Source organism: Corticium candelabrum, chromosome 2 (genome assembly GCF_963422355.1).
Source record: "Corticium candelabrum chromosome 2, ooCorCand1.1, whole genome shotgun sequence".
Lineage (NCBI taxonomy): Eukaryota > Metazoa > Porifera > Homoscleromorpha > Homosclerophorida > Plakinidae > Corticium > Corticium candelabrum.
This window is the reverse complement of record NC_085086.1, coordinates 1,079,245-1,098,905: the sequence shown is the minus strand read 5'-3', so window position 1 is coordinate 1,098,905 and position 19,661 is coordinate 1,079,245. Positions and strand designations below refer to the sequence as shown.

Genomic DNA, 19,661 nt, shown 5'->3' with positions numbered 1-19,661 from the left:
AGCTCAAATTGTCTGTCTGTGTGTGTGTGTGTGTTGGCGTTTGGGGGCCACGTCTTTTGTCCGTTCGCAACCGAAATCGGTACGCACACTCTACACGCACAGAGGAAGATTTGCGTAAAAAAATTAAAGAAAATTATGCACCGGGTCCCCTTTCGAGGGGTCGACCCCCACGTAAAATTTCTCGATGACGCAAACGCTACGCATTCCGATTCATTCAAACACACGCCCACACCAGTCCTGTGTAGTCCGGGACCTCGCAACAAAGATTGCACGTGACGTGTCCACAGACCTATCTTTACACTACAGTATCTTGCCCGTACGAAGGACGGGCCATGTATACTAGTATATATATATATATATATATATATATATATATATATATATATATATATATATATATATATATATGTATATATATATAAGGCGGATACGTGTTATTTGTGTTATCTGTATTATATACAAGTATATGGGTGTCACTCAAATATATATATATATATATATATATATATATATAATTATAAGGTATAGTGTTTTCCATAACCAAGCTCCATGCCGTGTTTGGCCAATAACTTGGTATCTACAGACACAACTAACCTTGATTAAGATAATTAACTAGTTGTACGGTATCCGTAGGCGCCTCGCCTCGCCTTCGTGAGTAACACGTCCAACGGAGTTTTCAGACCGTCTACTGAAACGCTGACTCCTAGCTAGACAATACGTATCTGTTGAAATCCTCTCATGGAAGTAAACACGAAAACTTCCTAGTAGTTTAGATTACGTGTATAGGCCTGCTATAGGTAGTCGTTATTTTGCGATCGTGATCAAGACAATTGAAATGTACAGTCTAGGTATGCATTTAGTTCTGTTGTAACGATCGATAGTGCTATTGTATTTACTGACATAGAAATTGATATCGGCAAACATTGACTATCAACAGTGTTAGATGCAGTACATTGTAGTAAAGGATTGATTGTAGTATGGGACGTGCGAATAGTTGACTGTAGGTAGCATTCAACTCCTGAAGGTGTTTCTTGGATTGTCACGTCCACACAATCCTTAGCTACAACACAAAAGGATGGAGGACGGAAGTTCATGAAGCGTTTTCGTCGCCGTTTGCTCACTTAGACGAATCGTTCTTAGACTCATCTGTAGTCGGACACGTAAATGATTTTCTAAGGTAGGTACTATCATGAAACGTGGTCGCGGGGAGGAGAAATTTGAAATTTGTGTACACACACACATACACACACACACACACACACACACACACACACACACACACACACACACACACACACACACACACCAAGAGCTCGATCGATAGAAAGCCATATAGAACCACGCCCCTTTCTGTTGTGCGACCCGGATTAGAAGCCTCTCTACGCTCGGTAATTAACTATTATATTGCGCATCAGAGCGATATAATGCAGTAGCTTCAACTACCGTTTTTATTGCACCCTGGCCTCCCGTCCAGAGTGGTACAGTACATGAGAGATAATGGACATCCACTAGCGATCAATGATCACATAGCTCTTAATTGAGGCTTGAAGTCTACTGTCTAATCAGGGCAATGTAGTTCAATAGCGTCAACCACCATTCTGATGAACAATGTGTCGTTGTTAATATATGCTCCTTCATCCAGAGTGGTAAGTGACACAAACAATGGACATCCACTGGCAATGTTCATCTTACTCTTTGGCCTCTTGAATGAAGGCGAAGATGGATCGTGTGTCAAGGTACTGGACATATGACAACGTCCGCTTTGATCTATCAATATCAAAGTCACCCTCTGCTGAAAAGGCCATGGAAGCAATGAGTCATATTTGCCGCGCATGATAACAAAGAATAAAGACAAGTGAGATCGTTGACCCATCCCATTTCCATTCAAGTACAGCCTTGCACACATCTTGTACCCGTTTGGTGATGTATAGAATGGCTGAGAGTATATCGATGGTGTTTTACCACTCACTGCTTCTCTTCTGCGCCTTCTGATTTCGGTAATCTTCCATAATAACACGCCATTCGGGTTCTTACAATCCATCATATCCAATCGCGAACTACCTCTGAAAAACTTGTCAAAAGCCAAAATTCGATTTTGTTGGGCACGGGCTTCAATTTGTTGCCTCAGTGCTTCAGCCACACCACTAGATCGTTGATTGCTTGCCAGCTCCTCTTCCAGTTGTTGAATTCTGGTAGATTGGGTAGCTATTATTTCTTCAAATTTCATACACTTTTCCATCAGACTTCGCATTTTACGCTCAAATGACTGTAATTGTTGATTCATGTTATTCTGCAAATTATCAACAAATTGATAGCATGCTTCTAATATCTTCTGCTCCATCAATTTCTGCTGTGTATCAGCTTCATTCCTGCCAACTTTCAGGTTGTTCATCTGCTGAGAGATAGAACAAATTTCATCTTGAGAAGCTTGTTGTGCCTTTCGCTGTTTATGCAGTTGACTTTTCAACTGCTCCATTTCAGAAACAACTGCATCATTGACCAAAGGTTGTATATGTTCTGACTCCCTACGGGTCATCATTTGTTCTGTAGAAACCTACACAACAAACCAAGTATAAAATTTGATTTACATTGTCTACAATAGAAGAAAGTGCCATGTCACAGATAGCTATCTTTAGTAGTGTATATAAAATAAACACTACAAATCACATGTCTGACATCAGATACTTTACACAATAAATTTATGTCCCAAAATTAATAAAATAACAAATAATAGAAATTCTAAAATCTATCACTTCCACATCTAGTTTCTACATTCTCATAATAGGGTCCATCTAGTCAGAGAAAAGGTGGAATGGAAAGCATTAATTAATTAGTCCAGCAAATTGCTGTCAAAATTTATCAACCAAATGAATATATCGTGACGCCACCTAAGAAATAGCAAACATAAATCTCAAAATACAGCACCTTATTTGAACAAGCAGCCTTGTTCCATTGGCACCGTTGCAAATGAGCATTAAGCTACAAATAAAACAATCAGATGTTACATATTATTACCAGACGCATTTCCCAAAGGGTTGCCAGAGTGTGTAGAAACCCGGGCCCTTCTTGGCCGTGTCTTATCTAAAGGTTGTGCACGTTTGTGATATGTACATGCTCTTGCTGAGTTGTTGCTTTTGGCTGATGTCCTAGAACGAGTATGAGGGTCCGGCCTAGTCGTACATGTCTACAAAATTCAATTGGCCAAGATTGCCACAGTGGTCTTACAATAGTAGATACGGGATTTTGGCTTGATCCGGAGACACTATTTTAGTTGTGAAGCGCGGACTGTTATCAGAACAAGTTACAGTTACTACATTGACGACCAGCGGACAACCGCTTTCCCCCTGACAATGAACAGCGGATACAGTAGCGTTCGGCCGCCTCGATCCCATCGAGGAGACAGTCCACGATTGGTTCAACTACTTTTCTTAGGAATTAGCCTACATGCTGCCAACTTTATAGATATAAACAACTATGGCCAACTGTTGGAACCTCCCTGAAGAAATACGCCTCTGATTACAGTCAGTATGGCTAAAAAATTACTAGACCTACCTCTTTCCTACGGATGGTCTCCATGCACCCATCTACAGGGCAAGTCACAGGCAAATGTGTGCAATTCTCTACTAGATGCAACTGCAACATAAACAGTCAACTTGACACTCAAACAGTCAGCACTAGGCAACGAACAGTGACGTACCTGTAGAGCGCGCACCGCAACCGGTTGATAGCAAACGCTGCAATGCACTGAACGATAGCCACATGATGACACGTGATCGAGCATGTTAGCTAGAGCAACATGTGTACCACAGCCTTCATTGGGGCATTCTTTACGTCTGTACTGACACGTCGAAGTATGCCCCTGCAAACAATAGACAGTACATTCATTATTGATTAGCAATAAATCGGGTAACATGCGCCAACAACACTTGCTTCGAGTTCAAACTTTGTGCCGTTATATTCACAGCCATAGTCACGATTGCTGCAAAAAAAGAGCAGCTGGCTTAGCTCTTTGTCCGCAAAAACGTCTCGCCAAACCTAGCACACACACAACGTGAGTATTAGAAAACGATCTAATGTTTTGTGGTTGTATCTGCACCCTTTGTAGACAGCGGACTTCACCACACTTGGGACAAACCGGACGGCTGCAGCCTCTATACATGAAAAGATGCACAATAGCAGGTGATTATGGGACATGCATGGTCACAGTCTGTGTCGTCAAACAGTCAGTCTAGATCTGTGTAGCAAAACTGTCACAGTCTGTGTCGCCAAATCAACTGTCACATATGTACTGTACAGTCTATATATAGAGTCAAACTGCCAATCTGTGTCGCCAAACTGTCACAGTCTGTGTCGAAAAACGATAAAAAATTCGATGCAAACGTGCGCATGCTCTATACCCAGACCACAGTCCACAAAAAATGCAGAAGACACGTACTCTGAGTATGTATGGTACACATACACCTACAGTCGCTTGTGACCACACATAGCACGCACTTTTGTTGACCGTGCGTTTGGATTCATTGGAACGTTTGGGGAGTAATCACCATGACCAATTGAGACCAGTACAGACCAGCGAAGAAACCCCGTACTAGGATATCCACATCGCAAACACGAGATGCACGTTTGAGCTATGGACAGTTGACAGCAGGGACAGCTACTTGCAAACTGATATAGCTGTTGAAGTAGAAAGCGCATGTTTATTAATATGTTTGCGTAAGACGCGCCTCGCTTCTAGTTAGTGTAGTTTCTCCAAAATTCTCACTTGCGTAGCGTAGACAGGAAGTAGCGCTCTTAATTTATCGAAAGCGTTAGTTGGACAATACCGATAACCGGAAGACTGAGAGCTTCACAACGGTCTTCTTGCCGGCCTGCCAATTGTTATAAATTTTGTAATCTAGGTCAAAAATTCCAGAGAACGCACTGTAACTGTTACAAAGCCCGGTTCACAGTACGACGCTGCCACGAGCGCCGTGCGAGCGTCCTGGACGCTGACGATGAGCGAGCGGCAGCGTTACACTGTGAATATGTCAGCGTCCGCGACGTTTGCGCGACGCTCCCACGATGCTAGGCGAGCGTCCGCGACGCTGGAATAGAGAAAAGTTCTAGTCGAGCGTCCTAACCGAAAGTGACGCAGCGTCCGCTGACATCACGCGCTCCATTTCAACCAATCGATAGTCAGTCACTGGACGTATCCGGGATATTCTATTGGTACACATGGCATCGGTCATTGATTCGTCGATGGAAGTTTTCATTGAGCGTCTGCGTGGTTTTCGCTGCGTTTGGCAAGTTTAGTGAAAGCACTTCCATGACATAAGGATGAAAGAAACCCTTGATCGAGACTACGGCGCAGCAGCGCACTAAAAGCAAAACGTCGTCGTCCATGTCTGTCGCGAGTGCATTGTACACACGTGGTTACTTTGCAGCGCCAAACCATTGTCGCAGTGTGTTGTTGGTGCGATGGACGCTCGTCAGACGCCATACTGTGAATGGTCCAGCGCCAGCGTCTCCACTGACGCTCGTGTGAGCGTCCTTGTCAGCGTCCAGGACGCTCGCAGTAAGCTGTGCCAGCGTCGTACTGTGAACCGGGCTTAACATGCCGGTCCTTCTAGATACCGTAAATCTCCAACACCTGTTGTAGGAACGACTTACTGGATGGTTGCCATGAGGCAGCCATGGCAGAATCGTTCGCCGCACATAGACTGTACCAGTTCGTTCAAGAGGTTGTCGAAAACGCTACAAAGAAGGCCGCTAGGAATGCGTTGAACTGCCTTCAGCTTTGGTCTAGAGGAGTTCATGGTAGAACTGCTCGTTGGCAACCCTATCGAGGGCCTGTGCATCTTTTATTCTGGATCCTTCGTGCAAACGGGATCCGAAAAATTTCTTGCAAACGAGATCCGAGCCGCGTGCTGATACCGACCGCTTCAACCTCTTCATCGATAACAATGCAACGTCTCTGCGCTTACTCTAGCAGTTGTACGGCCGCGCTCTTTGCGGCGACGCGGAGGTCGCCATTTGCATAATGCCTTCACTGTGCCAAATGCACCGAAACATGTCACAGATCGCTTTGCAAATATTTTTCGCAGACTCTAAAAAATAAGAGAAGACGACAGAACAAGTTTGGGGTCGCTGCGTTGTTTCCTCGATTTACTACATAAAGGATCCCGTTTGGACGAAACTTCGTGCAAATGAGATCCCACATGTTCTCCTCTGCAAGTCGCTTTACAACTATTTTTGATTTTCTTGCAAATGGGATCCTTTTTGTAGTAAATCGAGGAAACAACGCAGCGACTCCAAACTTGTTCTGTCGCCTTCTCTTATTTTTTAGAGTCTGCGAAAAATAGTTGCAAAGCGATCTGTGACATGTTTCGGTGCATTTGGCACAGTGAAAGGCATTATGCAAATGACGACCTCCGCGTCGCCGCAAAGAGCGCGGCCGTACAACTGCTAGAGTAAGCGCAGAGACGTTGCATTGTTATCGATGAAGAGGTTGAGTATCAGCACGCGGCTCGGATCCTGTTTGAAAGAAATTTTTCGGATCCCGTTTGCACGAAGGATCCAGAATAAAAGATGCATAGGGCCGCCTACAACGTCATGACGTCATTGTACTGATACCCTGACCATATTTGGCTAGTAATCAAGAATTAGAGTCATGACGACACTATATGTTATGACACTTCGTGGTCACACGGACTGAGAAACGCGCCTTCCACTAATGCCGTCGCTCGTCTAGCTACTGTAAGTACTACCTCTACCGCTTTCATCCCTCCAAATGCGAGACTCACTTAACGATTGCCTTGAAGCACTCCTCGCAGAATCGTTCACAACACGCGGACTGGATCGGTTCTACGGTTTCAGTTTTCGCTTGGTTGTGATAGGAGTGCATGCGTTGCAGTCCGCTTTTACATTCCCAGCGAGTCGCGACTGTGCCGACATTAAGGTAGTATACGAAGCTACTGCATGTATACGTAGGCCTAATTACTACCTCTATACCGCTTTCATCCCTCCAAATGCGAGACTCACTTGACAATTGCCTTGAAGCACTCCCCGCAGAATCGTTCTCCACATGCGGACTGGATCGGCTCTTCCAAGAGGGCTCCACAAGCACTGCAAAGGAGGCTGCTGGGTACTCGCTTTACTGGTTTCAGTTTTCGCCTGGTTGAGATAGATCTGCGTGCGCTGCAGTCAGGTTTTACATTCCCAGCGAGTCGCGTCATCGTAAGGATCGAGGTAAACGAGCTGTAGCTGTTGCTCTACAGAGGTCGTTATCTGTACATGCGTGCACTGTTGCATGTGGAATCCCCGCCTCCGTACATTCTTACCAGACATATGGCATACGTAATTACGTTACTCATAACCCACGGGTTTCAGAGATTGTCTGAAAATGTTTGTACAAAGCTTTTTATGTACACTAGGGGATGTCATTCTGTTGCTATCAGTATACTGATACTGTTACGCGTCTTTCAATGCATGCAATAGTCCAATCTTTGCCATGTAGCTAACACTCATGTCTGCATGCCCACAAGCAAGTGAAATACCGGTAAAGAAAGTTCTTTTAAAATAGATACAACTAGAACCTTAGAAAAATGCTTAAAACAGTTACAAAACTGCACAAACCCATCTGCAAAGTCACTATGCCCAGCAAAGCCCACACTATGTACTAAAGCAATATGTTTATGTACAAGTCACTAACAAAAAGATTACATAATGGAATGCAGCTGTCAGTGATGTGGCAAACAGTGTAACTCACAAGATGACTATTCGATCAGTTGCCTTCTTCATAACACATCAATTGACCTCAAAGGTCTAAAGCAACAACAAACACTTACAAGAAGAATGAAACAAACTGGTACATAAATTTGTAAAATATTGAAATGAAACCTTGTTAAAATAACACACTAAAACATAATACCAGCAATACAATACTATGTGCTATTGTGATACTACCTATGCAAATTATATGCCAAATTGAAGTACCTGGCACAGATGACAATTGGTCAGATCCAGGAACAGAGTGTACTTTTGTGTCTACAAGCAATCAAGACATGTTAACAAATACCCTCAAATAGTTGAAAAATTAATTGTGTCTCTAAGACAAAAAAACTGACAAATGTTGACACAAAGCAGGCAGGCAGGCAGGCAGGCAGGCAGGCAGGCAGGCAGGCAGGCAGGCAGGCAGGCAGGCAGGCAGGCAGGCAGGCAGGTTATTTTATTAGGATACAGCATCCCTACACAATAGAATACATGATTTTTCATTAATTAAAAGAAAAGTGCTTCATAAACAAGTCACAAGTTCAACTATTTCAATGTGTGAAGCACTGAATGTATCTATCTCTGCTAACTACATTATCCTCCATTGGTCTGTTTGTTGACCACTTAGACACTTTCTCACGACAACTTTACTATTGCATTTTTGGAGAGTCACAGAATACGTCGTCCCCAATATGACAAACTCTGCATGTACTCGTCTTCCTTCAATGAGCCCTGCCTTTCTTCCCAGTACATGCAGTAAGTTTTCCATTTGTGATTCACATGTACCGAAATACTAAAGAACTAGCGGAAAATTTCAGGACTAGATCCATCTGGCAAGATCTCCTTTGAATATTTGTAACATTTTTCTGATTCTCGTTTTGTCTCTGCATGTCTGCATGCCTTTGCAGCTCCGTTCACCATGTCTTTCCTCCAAGGGTGAGCCAAAGAAACATCACATTCATAGGTGACACTAGAATCAATGTCGTAGAATGTAATGTCTGTTCTTCCATCAGTTTGTACGTATCTGTTTCTTGGTTCTGTTGGATGAGGAATACCCAGCTCCGTTAGGCAAGCAGACCAATCAGCAACAATAATATCGTAAGACAAGACAGGACCGCCTCCATACTTACAGGTAATCATATAAAAACCTTCTTGATCTAACTTCTGTCCACAGTCACTATGCTCAAGCAATCGACTAAAAGGCAAGCTGATCCTCAATCTCATACAAGACGCTAAACTAAATTCGTTAGGTTGAAGTGCGTTCTTGTATGTTTAGGGAATAACATCAAGCCATACTCCTGCACCTTTCCCTGTAATGACCTAAGCTGGCAGCATCCCGATTTGACTATGTTTTTAATGAAATCTTCTGACTGTTTCTGCGAATATCCAAAGTTAAACAATGTTGAAGTTTTCTACAATAATCAATCATTTTCTCCAGAGAATGGATTGTGGCTTCACTTCTTCCGAGTTTGACTTCGGGGGTAGTTGGACCACCAATTCATGTAAAATCAACCCTGTTTTCTAGTTGATATATATTCATTAAGCTGGTTAGCAAGACAGGGAAATCTCTTTGGCAGTTCATGTTAAGAGAGTGCCCAAGCAACTAAATACTCTGCATGACAAATACTATCATTTGAAGTTAAACCAAATCCACTGAGTTTCACTTTCAGAGATGCTTGATACCATGAGGTGTAATCCAGTTGGTTCAAGTTATGAAAACAGTCCTTTGTCAGATGATCATGAATTACTGCTGCTGGTAATAAATTCTCAGGTGAAACAGTTCTAGAAAGAAAGTATAGTTTGGGAACATGGCAATGTTTCAATCTTAGAAGACTACATTGAGGGTCATCAAGTTCGTTAATCAGGCAGGCAAGCAGGCAGGCAGGCAGGCAGGCAGGCAGGCAGGCAGGCAGGCAGGCAGGCAGGCAGGCAGGCAGGCAGGCAGGCAGGCAGGCAGGCAGGCAGGCAGGCAGGCAGGCAGGCAGGCAGGGAGGCAGGCAGGCAGGCAGGCAGGCAGGCAGGCAGGCCGGCCGGCAGGCAGGCAGGCAGGCAGGCAGGCAGGCAGGCAGGCAGGCAGGTTATTTTATTAGGATACAGCATCTCTACACACTAGAATACATAATTTTTCAATAATTAAAAGAAAGTGCTTCATAAACAACTTCAACTATTTTAATGTGTAAAGCACTGAAGGTATCTATCTCTGATAACTACATTATCATCCATTAGTCTGTTTGATGACAACTTAGACACTTTTCTCAAGACAACTTTGCTGTTATACATTTTCAAACAGTCACAAAAAACCTCATCACAACGGCCAGTATGACATAAACTCTGCAGCTATTCGTCTTCCTTCAATGAGCCTTGCCTTGCATGTAGTAAATATTCCACTTGTGTTCCCAATGTGCCAAAATCCCAAAACTAGCGGAACAATTTCAGGGCTAGATCCAACTGGCAAAATCTACTTTGAATACTTGTAACATTTTCTGATTCTCGTTTTGTCACTGCATGTCTGCAGACTCGTACACAGTCCTCTCGGGTACGAGTCTAGCATGTCTGCAGGCCTTTGCAGCTCCTATGGTGAGTCAAAGAAACATCACACTCACATGTGACACCAGAATCAAAGTTACAGAATGTAATGACTGCATGGTCTTCCCTCAGTTTGTACGTATTCGTTCCTTGGTTTTGTTTAATGAGGAATAACCAACTGAGTTGGCAAGCAGGCAGGCAAACAGATTGTTATTAGGATACAACATCTCAACACACTAGAATACATGAGTTTCCATTAAAGAAAGTCACATTAATCAAGTTCAATTATTTCAATGTGTAATGCAGGCAGGCAGGCAGGAAGGGAGGTAAGAGATGAAAGCATGTGGGTGTGCATGCACACACACACACACACACACACACACACACACACACACACACACACACACACACACACACACACACACACAAGTGGACAAGTGTCAAGCCCTCCACGTCATTCGATGTCAACCATAGGGTCAGTTACAGAGATAGCTCCCCCTCCCTCTAGAAACAGGGCCTCCATGCGCTATGTGGAGGCTTAAGGACCAGTGCTACAATCCAGCTGAAGCTTGGCCAGGTCATCCAGGGGCACTGACTTGTGGCCCAGCTCTGGGACTGGACACCAAGGCCTAAAAGTACCTGTCTGCTGCATGATGTTACTGCCAAGCCAGAGGTCATGTCCACCCCAGTCAATGACTAGGTACTCATTTATTATACTCCTGAGTCAAGAGAAGCAATTGTGTGTAAGTTTCTTACACACACACACACACACACACACACACACACACACACACACACACACACACACACACACACACACACACACACACACACACACACACACACAAACACACAACTTTCACTTCAATTGGTCAACAAAGAAATGTCAAGAAATTCAACACTAATCGATGACACTGTTTTCTATTACTCTACAGAGATGTAATGTCAGTGCGATAAGGAGACCACAATCTGGCCTAACTCAATTTGCAAACAACATATGCATATACAGACAGTTGGACAGATGCCACATAAAGCTACAAGACCTATGGCTTTGTAAATCATCATAGATTCATGAATATTTAATCTGCTTCAAACAATCCATTTCACAAACAGACATCAAAACAGACAATCACCACTCAAACCAACAGAAACATATACAAACAGATACATACAGGGTTACTAAGAACTACGTGTAGGAAACAAACTAAAACCAAGCAAAACAGGCAATAAAGTAACAAACTTATCATAACCCCCATATCTTGCACTCCATTCTCTGCCACTTGAAAGATCGTAAGACTGACTACCCCGTTCATAGTACTCGTTTCTTCTTGCTTCCCACTCATCCATATTCACATCAGTATTCAAGTCTGCCATATACACCACAAGAATATTAATGAGAGAACTACATACCACGCAAACAAGAAAGGCAATCCTCCATGCAACCTCACACAAGCATGACCAACTGTTACTCATATATTCACACAGCCTCGACTCCTTGCTTGTAGTCATCACGTGATCGTGTGCTTGTACGTATTGGTCATGTCTTCCCTCCTGCTAGGTGAGGAAAAGCAGCAGGAGAAAGCCATGCATATTGTCCAACATGAGCAAGAACATAATCATGCGACGACTGCAAGCTTGGAAATGGCCTAAATATGAGAAGAACAATTCAAGTGCAACTCACCATTGGTAAAAGCGCTTTCATGAGTACTGGGACGAGCACTATCACACTCAACAACATCAGGCAGACCAACCCCTGAAAACATGATTCAGTTAATTGCATGCAGTGTAAATGATAAATACATAATGTAGATTTTCATCAACAATACTTTGTGTTTGTTGATAAAGTGATGTTGAAGGTATTTGTGGGAAGTGTGAATCAAGTTGTCCAGTTGATGTTGTATTCTGGTGCTGAGGTGATAATGAAGAAGCACCATGTCTACCATCAGGACCTAGACGAGACAAACCACACATAATCACTCAGTTCTACCATCAACAAATTTGCATACAAACAATGGCAGATGTTTATGGCTATTCCAGAAGCACCATGCCACACAATAATTAGTTTTAAAGTGTGTCATGTTGCACTGCATGGTCAGTGCCCCTATACTAAGCAGTTACTCATCAGTGGCATTGGCAGGGTTACTCACAAGGTGTTGCTGAAGCAAGCTTGTACATCAAATTTGATAACATCATCAATTGTTTAATGACTATATATCATACGATCACGTTCAGTGCTTTCCTGGTGGTCAGTGATATCCACTAGCCGTGCTGTATGGAGTTCGCGGTCACCGTAATGCCTGCAATCTATATCAAATTGGCTAGTCATCGATCGCCGTGTGGACTACACAGAAACTTGCACCATGCTGGGCTCACCTGGTTTGGTTAGTAGGTGCCCAGATGGCGGTAAAGACCCTACCTGCCCATCATGGAAGGGCATAATGACACATATACACACACTAATAACTTGTAATGATTTTAAAACAGTGCAACAATGCAGATTACAAAATCAACACTTAAACATGTTTGATGGGCTATATACGACAGTTAATTAGCCATTAGCAGTGAAAACTTCAATGTCATACAACGAGCATTCCTTTTGACTAACAAGTCTACCACACCAGCCACGATGTTGTTGGAGAGAGGGTCTGCCAATCACAGTGACATCGCGTGGAAGGCATACAAGTTAGTAGTAGCTGTACAGGCAGCTGTATACATGAATGTAACAAAAATCAGAGAGAGACTTGAAATAGTGAGAATATGGGATGCAAAAAAGTGTGCTCGCAAAGAACCACTGAAACGCAGGTTAATCATGATGTGAAAACACCTAAAGAGAAACTCAAGGAGCATAAACTGCACCGGCTGTCAAGTAGAAATTGATCAATTTTTCCATCCTTACAAGTTAATCGTACCAAATCCAAAAATTTCCTGGAGGCATCATATATTTCTCGAAACAAAGGGCCCTAGACTGTGGGTATTGCTAGCAATGGAGGACTCCTTGCATATGCCACAGCAGTCAGGGTTTGGACAGTCAGAGACCATTGCAGATGTACCGTTACAGTGTACATGTTTTGTGTGCAGCATTGAAGCAAAGAAAATGAGAGATGCATCCCTCCAAAAAACAGTGTCGGTATTGGTAGATCTATCTCGTCAATACAATAGTCTATTTTAATGAGAGAAGCATCCCTGCAATATAATAGTCTAGTGTATTGTGAGATGCATCCTTCCAATACAATAGTCGTTTATGCAGCAGTAGAAAAACAAAAGGACAAGAAGTACAGAGAAACTGCCGAATCCCTACGACACATCTTTCGCCCAATTGCAAAAATTGAGGTTTTTGGATGCTGGGGCCCAAGGGTGAAGGGCTACTGACAGATACGATCAAGATGGTGCCCATGCAATTAGACATACTAACGAGACAATTCAAAGCACAGAGGTCATGTCATTTGTCTGTGACACTTCAACGACTAAATTCAGACATGACCAATAATCGGGCATTGACAATTGTTGGCAAGAGCAAGCCTGGTACCAGTGTGCCAGCTAACCTTGCCAAACGCCAATTTGGTTTAGACTTTCCTAAATTTATGTTCGTGTGTGTGTGTGTGTGTGTGTGTGTGTGTGTGTGTGTGTGTGTGTGTGTGTGTGTCTGTGTCTGTGTGTGTGTGTGAGGTGGCGTTAATTTCCCTTGTGCTTTTGATGACAGTGCTTAATATATATATATATATATATATATATATATATATATATATATATATATATATATTGAGAGATGCATCCCTCCAATACAGTAGTCAGACTGTCTAACGTATTGTCAGATGCATCCCTCCATACAATACCGTATTCTGCCGTAATAATGCCCCGGGCATATAGAAAAGAAAGACTTTTTTCCTGGCGCATACTAGGCATAGGCGTTATTTTGGTCCTAGGCGTGTATACATGGTCACAAAATGCTGTCGTTTGGCTAGTCATCATTTAGACACTCAAAGACAGAAATACCACAAATGCCTGCAATTATCCGTTTATAAGATCGAAGGTACTGGTATCTGTACGCCATCAGCATGCACACAAAACCAACCACAAACGAAAACCAGAGTCGTCGCCCTGAAGCCCGTCAAAACCATCAGTATCAGTAATTGCACAGAAGAAATGAGTCTAGCAATAGGCACTTTCACTCAACACTAAAACCATGCTGATGCAGCGCATCAAACGCACACTGACAGAGACAGATGTTCTGTGGACACCATGTTCTTTATTCTTTGCATGCTTATCTGGGCCAAAGTGTATACTTGGGCACGGGCATATACTTGGGCATGGGAATTTTTCGGGCTAATGTTCCAACCAGCTGCAAAATGGCTTATATACGGGCATGGGCGTTATTACGGTATGGGCGTAACTACGGGCGAATACGGTAGACTAGTGTGTTATGAGATGCATCCATCCAATACAATTGTCTTGTGTATTGTGAGATGCATCCCTCCAATACAATAGTCTTGTGTATTGTGAGATGCATCCTTCCAATACAATAGTCTAGTGTATTGTGAGATGCATCCCTCCAATACAATAGTCTAGTGTATTGTGAGATGCATCCCTCCAATACAATAGTCTAGAGTATTGTGAGATGCATCTCTCCAATACAATAGTCCAATGTATTGTGAGATGCATACCTCCAATACAATAGTCTAAGTATTGAGAGATGCATCCCTCCAATACAGTAGTCTAGCGTATTGTGAGATGCATCCCTCCAATACAATAGTCTAGTGTATTGAGAGATGCATCTCGCCAATACAATAATCTATTTTATTGAGAGATGCATACCAATACAAAATATCACAAATCTACAGTACAACACAAAACCATACCAAACACTGGAATCTCTCCTTGTTCCTGATGCTCAGTGTTCACAACATTAGATGCCACCTCATGGTGAGTTGGAGATAGAACCTCATGTCTTGAACTTCCCAATTCTGATAGTCTTAGTGAGCTCTGAGCTTGTATGGTTCTTCCCTGATCTTGAACTCTCCTTTCCAGCTCTGTCAATCGTGAATAAAGCTGCTCATTGTTCTGTGAAGCTGGATTGCTAGATGGGCTACGACCTAAAAAGTAAGTAACAGATGTGAGACTGAAATACTTCATTGCAGAGCCATTAGCAAAACGAGCATCTACTGAGCATTGCAATATCTCATAACAAGCCCGGCACAGGTGGGGTCACCTCGTTTAAAAAATGGGTGTAGCCGCTTTATAAAAAATGATGGCTGCTTGCTAATCCTTGACACCTTGTGAGCAACTAAACTTGTGCATACTACTCCTAGGGTTAGTATTTTGTAGTAACGTTAATGTTGTAAATGAACTGCCTGATATCATTACTTCATTGTACAAGAATAACAGTTGTATTGCAGTCACGTGACTAGTTGATATTAGTGTCCACCTGGGTTTAATAAAAATGCGGGTGGAACCCTGACAAGTAAGTCAATATTTCACTGACAGAGAGGTGGTAACACTAACCAAAACTAAGTTCCAAAACAAATAAAATCCGGTTTCCAGCACAGACTACAGGCAATCAAATTGTCGACATTTTGATATCATGAGTAAGTTTATAGACTAACTCAGATTTCCTGGTGGAGAAGTAGATGTAAATATCTTTAGTTACTAGGTAAATGGCAGGTCGCAAAGCCAGGTAGATCACTATCCATTGTAAGCGAGTTACTCATCATATCGAAATGTTGACAATCTGATTGTCTGTGCTCTGTACCAGATGCAGTTTGATAGTAGGGTAGATTGGCTAAACTTTGACGTCACTGATATTTGTATGACGTAATAGATCACGTGTTTATCTACCTACCCAACAGGCCACACACTCTATTAGTGAACAAATCTTAGTGGTAAAGGAGGCAACCATAAATGATAAATGAGACTCAGAGTCAAGTGGTCGTCAATGGCATGACGAGTCGTCATTGACGACCACCATTTACCAAACTAACAGTGACGTCATAATCACCTGTTGTCTCACCTTCTAATTTGTTCGCTAAGTCAGTGAGTCTCACGCGTCGAAGTATTTCAACGAATTCTGGAAACTTGTCAGCTGGTCGCGTTGGTAGAATGTCTAGCAACAGACGGTCTTTACGTTTGCACGAGAGAATGGTCGGCATCAGCAATTCTTCGTAATCTCCTTTGCATATAAACCTGTGCTCCAGCAGAAGCTGCAGCAGATCGTGATTAAGGACGAGTTTTTCGCTGCAATACGTCAGGTTGCGTCGTATTCTTGTCCACGGGTCGATCTCTGGGTCGTAGTTGGCGGCCATTTTTCATTGATATCAAATATGTATTGAATGCAGTAATATTGTAATGGCACAGTCTAGATGTAGAGACTTGGCATGTTCTAGCAAGCAACGTTGCGTTTACAATAATTTGCTGATTAGATCTCGTTTAGTTGTCACTGAATTTTAAGTTAATTAATTAACATAATAATTAATTAATTATTAAGTAAAGTAATACTTTTAATTAGTACAGCACAGTGCAAAAGAAAGTTAGTAACAACGAGCGCGCGCGCGTGTGTGTGTCCTTTCATGCTCTGCAGTCGCTCGATCCGCCGTCCCTGACACTATTTGCGTAACAAGGTAAGTCATAATAATAGATAAAGACCTGTATATATGTATAAGTATATATATATATATATATATATATATATATATATATATATGTATATATGTATATATGTATGTATGTATATATAGTCTGACTGTGTCTCTCTTGATCCTATCTATGTATATCGCACACGTTGTAGCTTACAACACGCAATTTAGGGGCGTACCTAGGGGTTACAGGGTGGGAACAAACCGACCCACTTACTCTTACTGTATACGACCAGACTGTATGCAAGATTTGCACCAGGTGTCAGTTTTGCCGGCCCTAGTTATGGTTGCTTGGTGCCGAAATTGTGGCCTAGCTTTCCGGTACCACTTGATTAAATGTTAATAGCAATATCAGCAAATTGACCAAGTCCAAAAGTCGACAAATCAAACTGCTCTAGACGTTGCTCCTAAGTCATAGAGTTGCAAAACGCTCTATACAATGCTTTGTTTATTTCCGACCCAAGTCATTCTTGAATGCCAAGTGTATACGACTCCTACACCAGGCCTGGTGCCACAATTTTAAATCCTTGTGCGACAATTGGTACCATTAGCATGGTCACCATATCCTTCGATGTAGAACTGCATGCCAAAATTCTGGTCTGGGTTCCACATTCCAGATGTTTTAGCACGATCGGTGTACGCAGATCTAGACTAAAACTCCATACACGCAACTTTCAGTGGTACACATTTACATTGTCCTGGTAACTAATAAATAAAATAGTTAGAATTGACTGGGATTCAGTGGGAAAGTACACTAAAGCATTGAAAAAACCGACCCGCTATATGCGCCACGTACGCCCCTGCGATTTGTGAGTCCGAACGCGTCTAGGGACATACAAACGAATGTATAAACGAGTGGAGAGAGCGTAATCGGATGTGTGCAATAAGACAGCAGTGTACAGTACACCCATACTAGAAATGGAATATGGTGACAAGGTAACCACGCGGTACCACGGAGTCCAAATGCGGTATCGCAGCACACGTAAGCAAGGCTTACATGCAATGTACAGTACACCTATGGTCGATATGCATCCAGTGTATAAATAATTATTGTGAAGACTTGTCAGCTGGTCGGGTTGACATCAGTGGCGGATCTAGGGTAGGGTGTGGGGGTTGCAAGAACCCCTTTTTGTTAGCCTCGGAGTTAAAGAACAAGGCCTTGAAGCAGCAGTGTGCTCATTTCCAGTATTTAATTAAAATAACTAAGCTGATTCTTGACGAAGTGAGACATCCGGCAGAGAAACTCCAGACTCGTGACCAGTTGCGTACGGAATGGTTCACTCAGCACGTAACTGAAAGAATTGCGACAACAAGGCAGGATATATACAACCTCTTTGACTTCTAGTATCGAGACATTCTGCTACTCGCAGAGAGGACTGAATCCGTTGAATCTTTTCCAAGAAAGGTGAACTTACAGCGAAACAGGTAGTCGGAGTCCGATTGAGCACTACAAAGGATCCGTTGCGATACCCCTCCTAGCCTCCCTGCTTCTTCAGATGCGAGAACGATCTAATGGTGAGCAAGATAATGTCCGAGCATTGTTATGTCTTGGGCTTACCCTTCTGGTTCGTTCTGACGTTGACCGAATGGAAAGCGTAGATGGAATATGCACTGGCAAGCCGATCTTCGTGTCCATTGCCGAAGTCTTTACGAGGTGAAGTGGGAAGGTGGCAGTCAGTATGGCAAAGCAAATACCAGGAAATGCAAGAAGCAAGGAAAAGAGAGCAGGAGTGCAAGAAGGCCATACCCAACAACCTTCTCTTGGCCTTGGGAGCCTGTGACTCTCGGTTGAACCCGAATGTTCATCGTCTGCTATTGATAGCACGTAGACTGCCTATCACAAGTGTCGAAGTAGAGAGGTCAGTTTGTCTACTGAGGAGACTGAAGACTTCGACAATTAAGGTCTACCATGGCAGAGGAGCGTCTTGCACACCCATCTGTTATAGCCATGCATTACAAAGACCAAGTACCAGCAGACAAAGTTTGTACAAAATCATCCACGGAGATTGTTCATACAGTCTTTGTTTGAAAGAGACATAACTGCACCGTAGTTTACTTAACATTTATTTAGCAGTAGTCTATGCATGATGCAGTTAGACTCTGTTAAACAGTTTTGACTATTTAGGGAGTATTTAACATGACACATTGCTAGAGATATGTTGCCATGGTTGTTGCCAGTTACTCTAGCTAAGTTGTAACAAGCCTGGGCGCATTTGCACCTCTAATAATACAAATGCGTTGACTGAAGTAGGCGTGGTCTATCAATATTTGCAACTCCCCTCTTTTCAAAATCCTGGATCCGCGCCTGGTTGTCTAGCAACGACCTTCTCTGCGTTTAAACGAGCTCGAGAACATGACTGATATCTTCAATTTTGGGTAGCCTTCTATTCAAATAATCCAGATCATCATACGCCAAACTAGAAACTACATTTCACCTCCTATCTAAATAAAAATAATTCTTTATGTAGTTCATGTGTCTATTGTCTTAACACGGAGTTAGTTTTTAGCACATGCAGTGGCGTAGCGTCGAGGGCGTCTGGGTGAGGATAAAGCCTCCTTAATCTTTGCAGGGGTGTCAAGCAAAAGTGCCATATTTTCCTCAGGTTACCAAACATTTAGCTTAATTAATTAATTAATCTCAGTGTGGTGTATTGACGGCAACATCAATTACTTATATGTTTGACGAAAAACATCAGCGTTGCAGTATGGTGAAGTCTGAAGCCAGTGTCTAGATAAAATGTTACGACATGTGAAGTGGGC

At 42.7% G+C, this 19,661-nt stretch overlaps 2 protein-coding genes across 2 annotated transcripts; both read right to left on the bottom strand.

The window, feature by feature from the left end:
- Window positions 1-1,445: 1,445 nt before the first annotated feature.
- LOC134198291 (TNF receptor-associated factor 3-like) lies at window positions 1,446-7,214 on the bottom strand. Its single transcript, XM_062667657.1, has 7 exons — window positions 7,021-7,214; window positions 4,097-4,151; window positions 3,922-4,035; window positions 3,698-3,859; window positions 3,553-3,633; window positions 2,926-2,979; window positions 1,446-2,554 (listed from the first exon to the last, which is right to left on the bottom strand). Exons 1-7 carry the CDS (start codon window positions 7,212-7,214, stop codon window positions 1,559-1,561), a joined length of 1,656 nt encoding a protein of 551 aa, XP_062523641.1. The 3' UTR covers window positions 1,446-1,558.
- A 280-nt stretch (window positions 7,215-7,494) lies between these two features.
- On the bottom strand, window positions 7,495-16,571 carry LOC134198290 (uncharacterized). The gene is made up of 7 exons (XM_062667656.1): window positions 16,280-16,571; window positions 15,132-15,365; window positions 12,102-12,224; window positions 11,957-12,028; window positions 11,526-11,642; window positions 7,975-8,025; window positions 7,495-7,803 (listed from the first exon to the last, which is right to left on the bottom strand). The coding sequence occupies exons 1-7, from the start codon at window positions 16,569-16,571 to the stop codon at window positions 7,796-7,798; spliced, it is 897 nt and encodes a 298-aa protein (XP_062523640.1). The 3' UTR covers window positions 7,495-7,795.
- Between the last annotated feature and the right edge of the window lie 3,090 nt (window positions 16,572-19,661).

What these genes read in the sequence shown, in the direction of transcription:
- LOC134198291 (XM_062667657.1), bottom strand. Translation starts at nt 7,214, where the DNA reads ATGACGCGACTCGCTGGGAATGTAAAACCTGACTGCAGCGCACGCAGA. An exon ending in TGCTTCAAGGCAATTGTCAA is followed by an intron (nt 4,152 to 7,020) that starts GTGAGTCTCGCA and finishes TTTCATGTATAG; the next exon opens with AGGCTGCAGCCGTCCGGTTT. An exon ending in TTGCGGTGCGCGCTCTACAG is followed by an intron (nt 3,634 to 3,697) that starts GTACGTCACTGT and finishes TTTATGTTGCAG; the next exon opens with TTGCATCTAGTAGAGAATTG.
- LOC134198290 (XM_062667656.1), bottom strand. Translation starts at nt 16,571, where the DNA reads ATGGCCGCCAACTACGACCCAGAGATCGACCCGTGGACAAGAATACGA. An exon ending in ACTTTATCAACAAACACAAA is followed by an intron (nt 12,029 to 12,101) that starts GTATTGTTGATG and finishes TCATGTTTTCAG; the next exon opens with GGGTTGGTCTGCCTGATGTT. An exon ending in TGAAAGCGCTTTTACCAATG is followed by an intron (nt 11,643 to 11,956) that starts GTGAGTTGCACT and finishes TGTATATGGCAG; the next exon opens with ACTTGAATACTGATGTGAAT.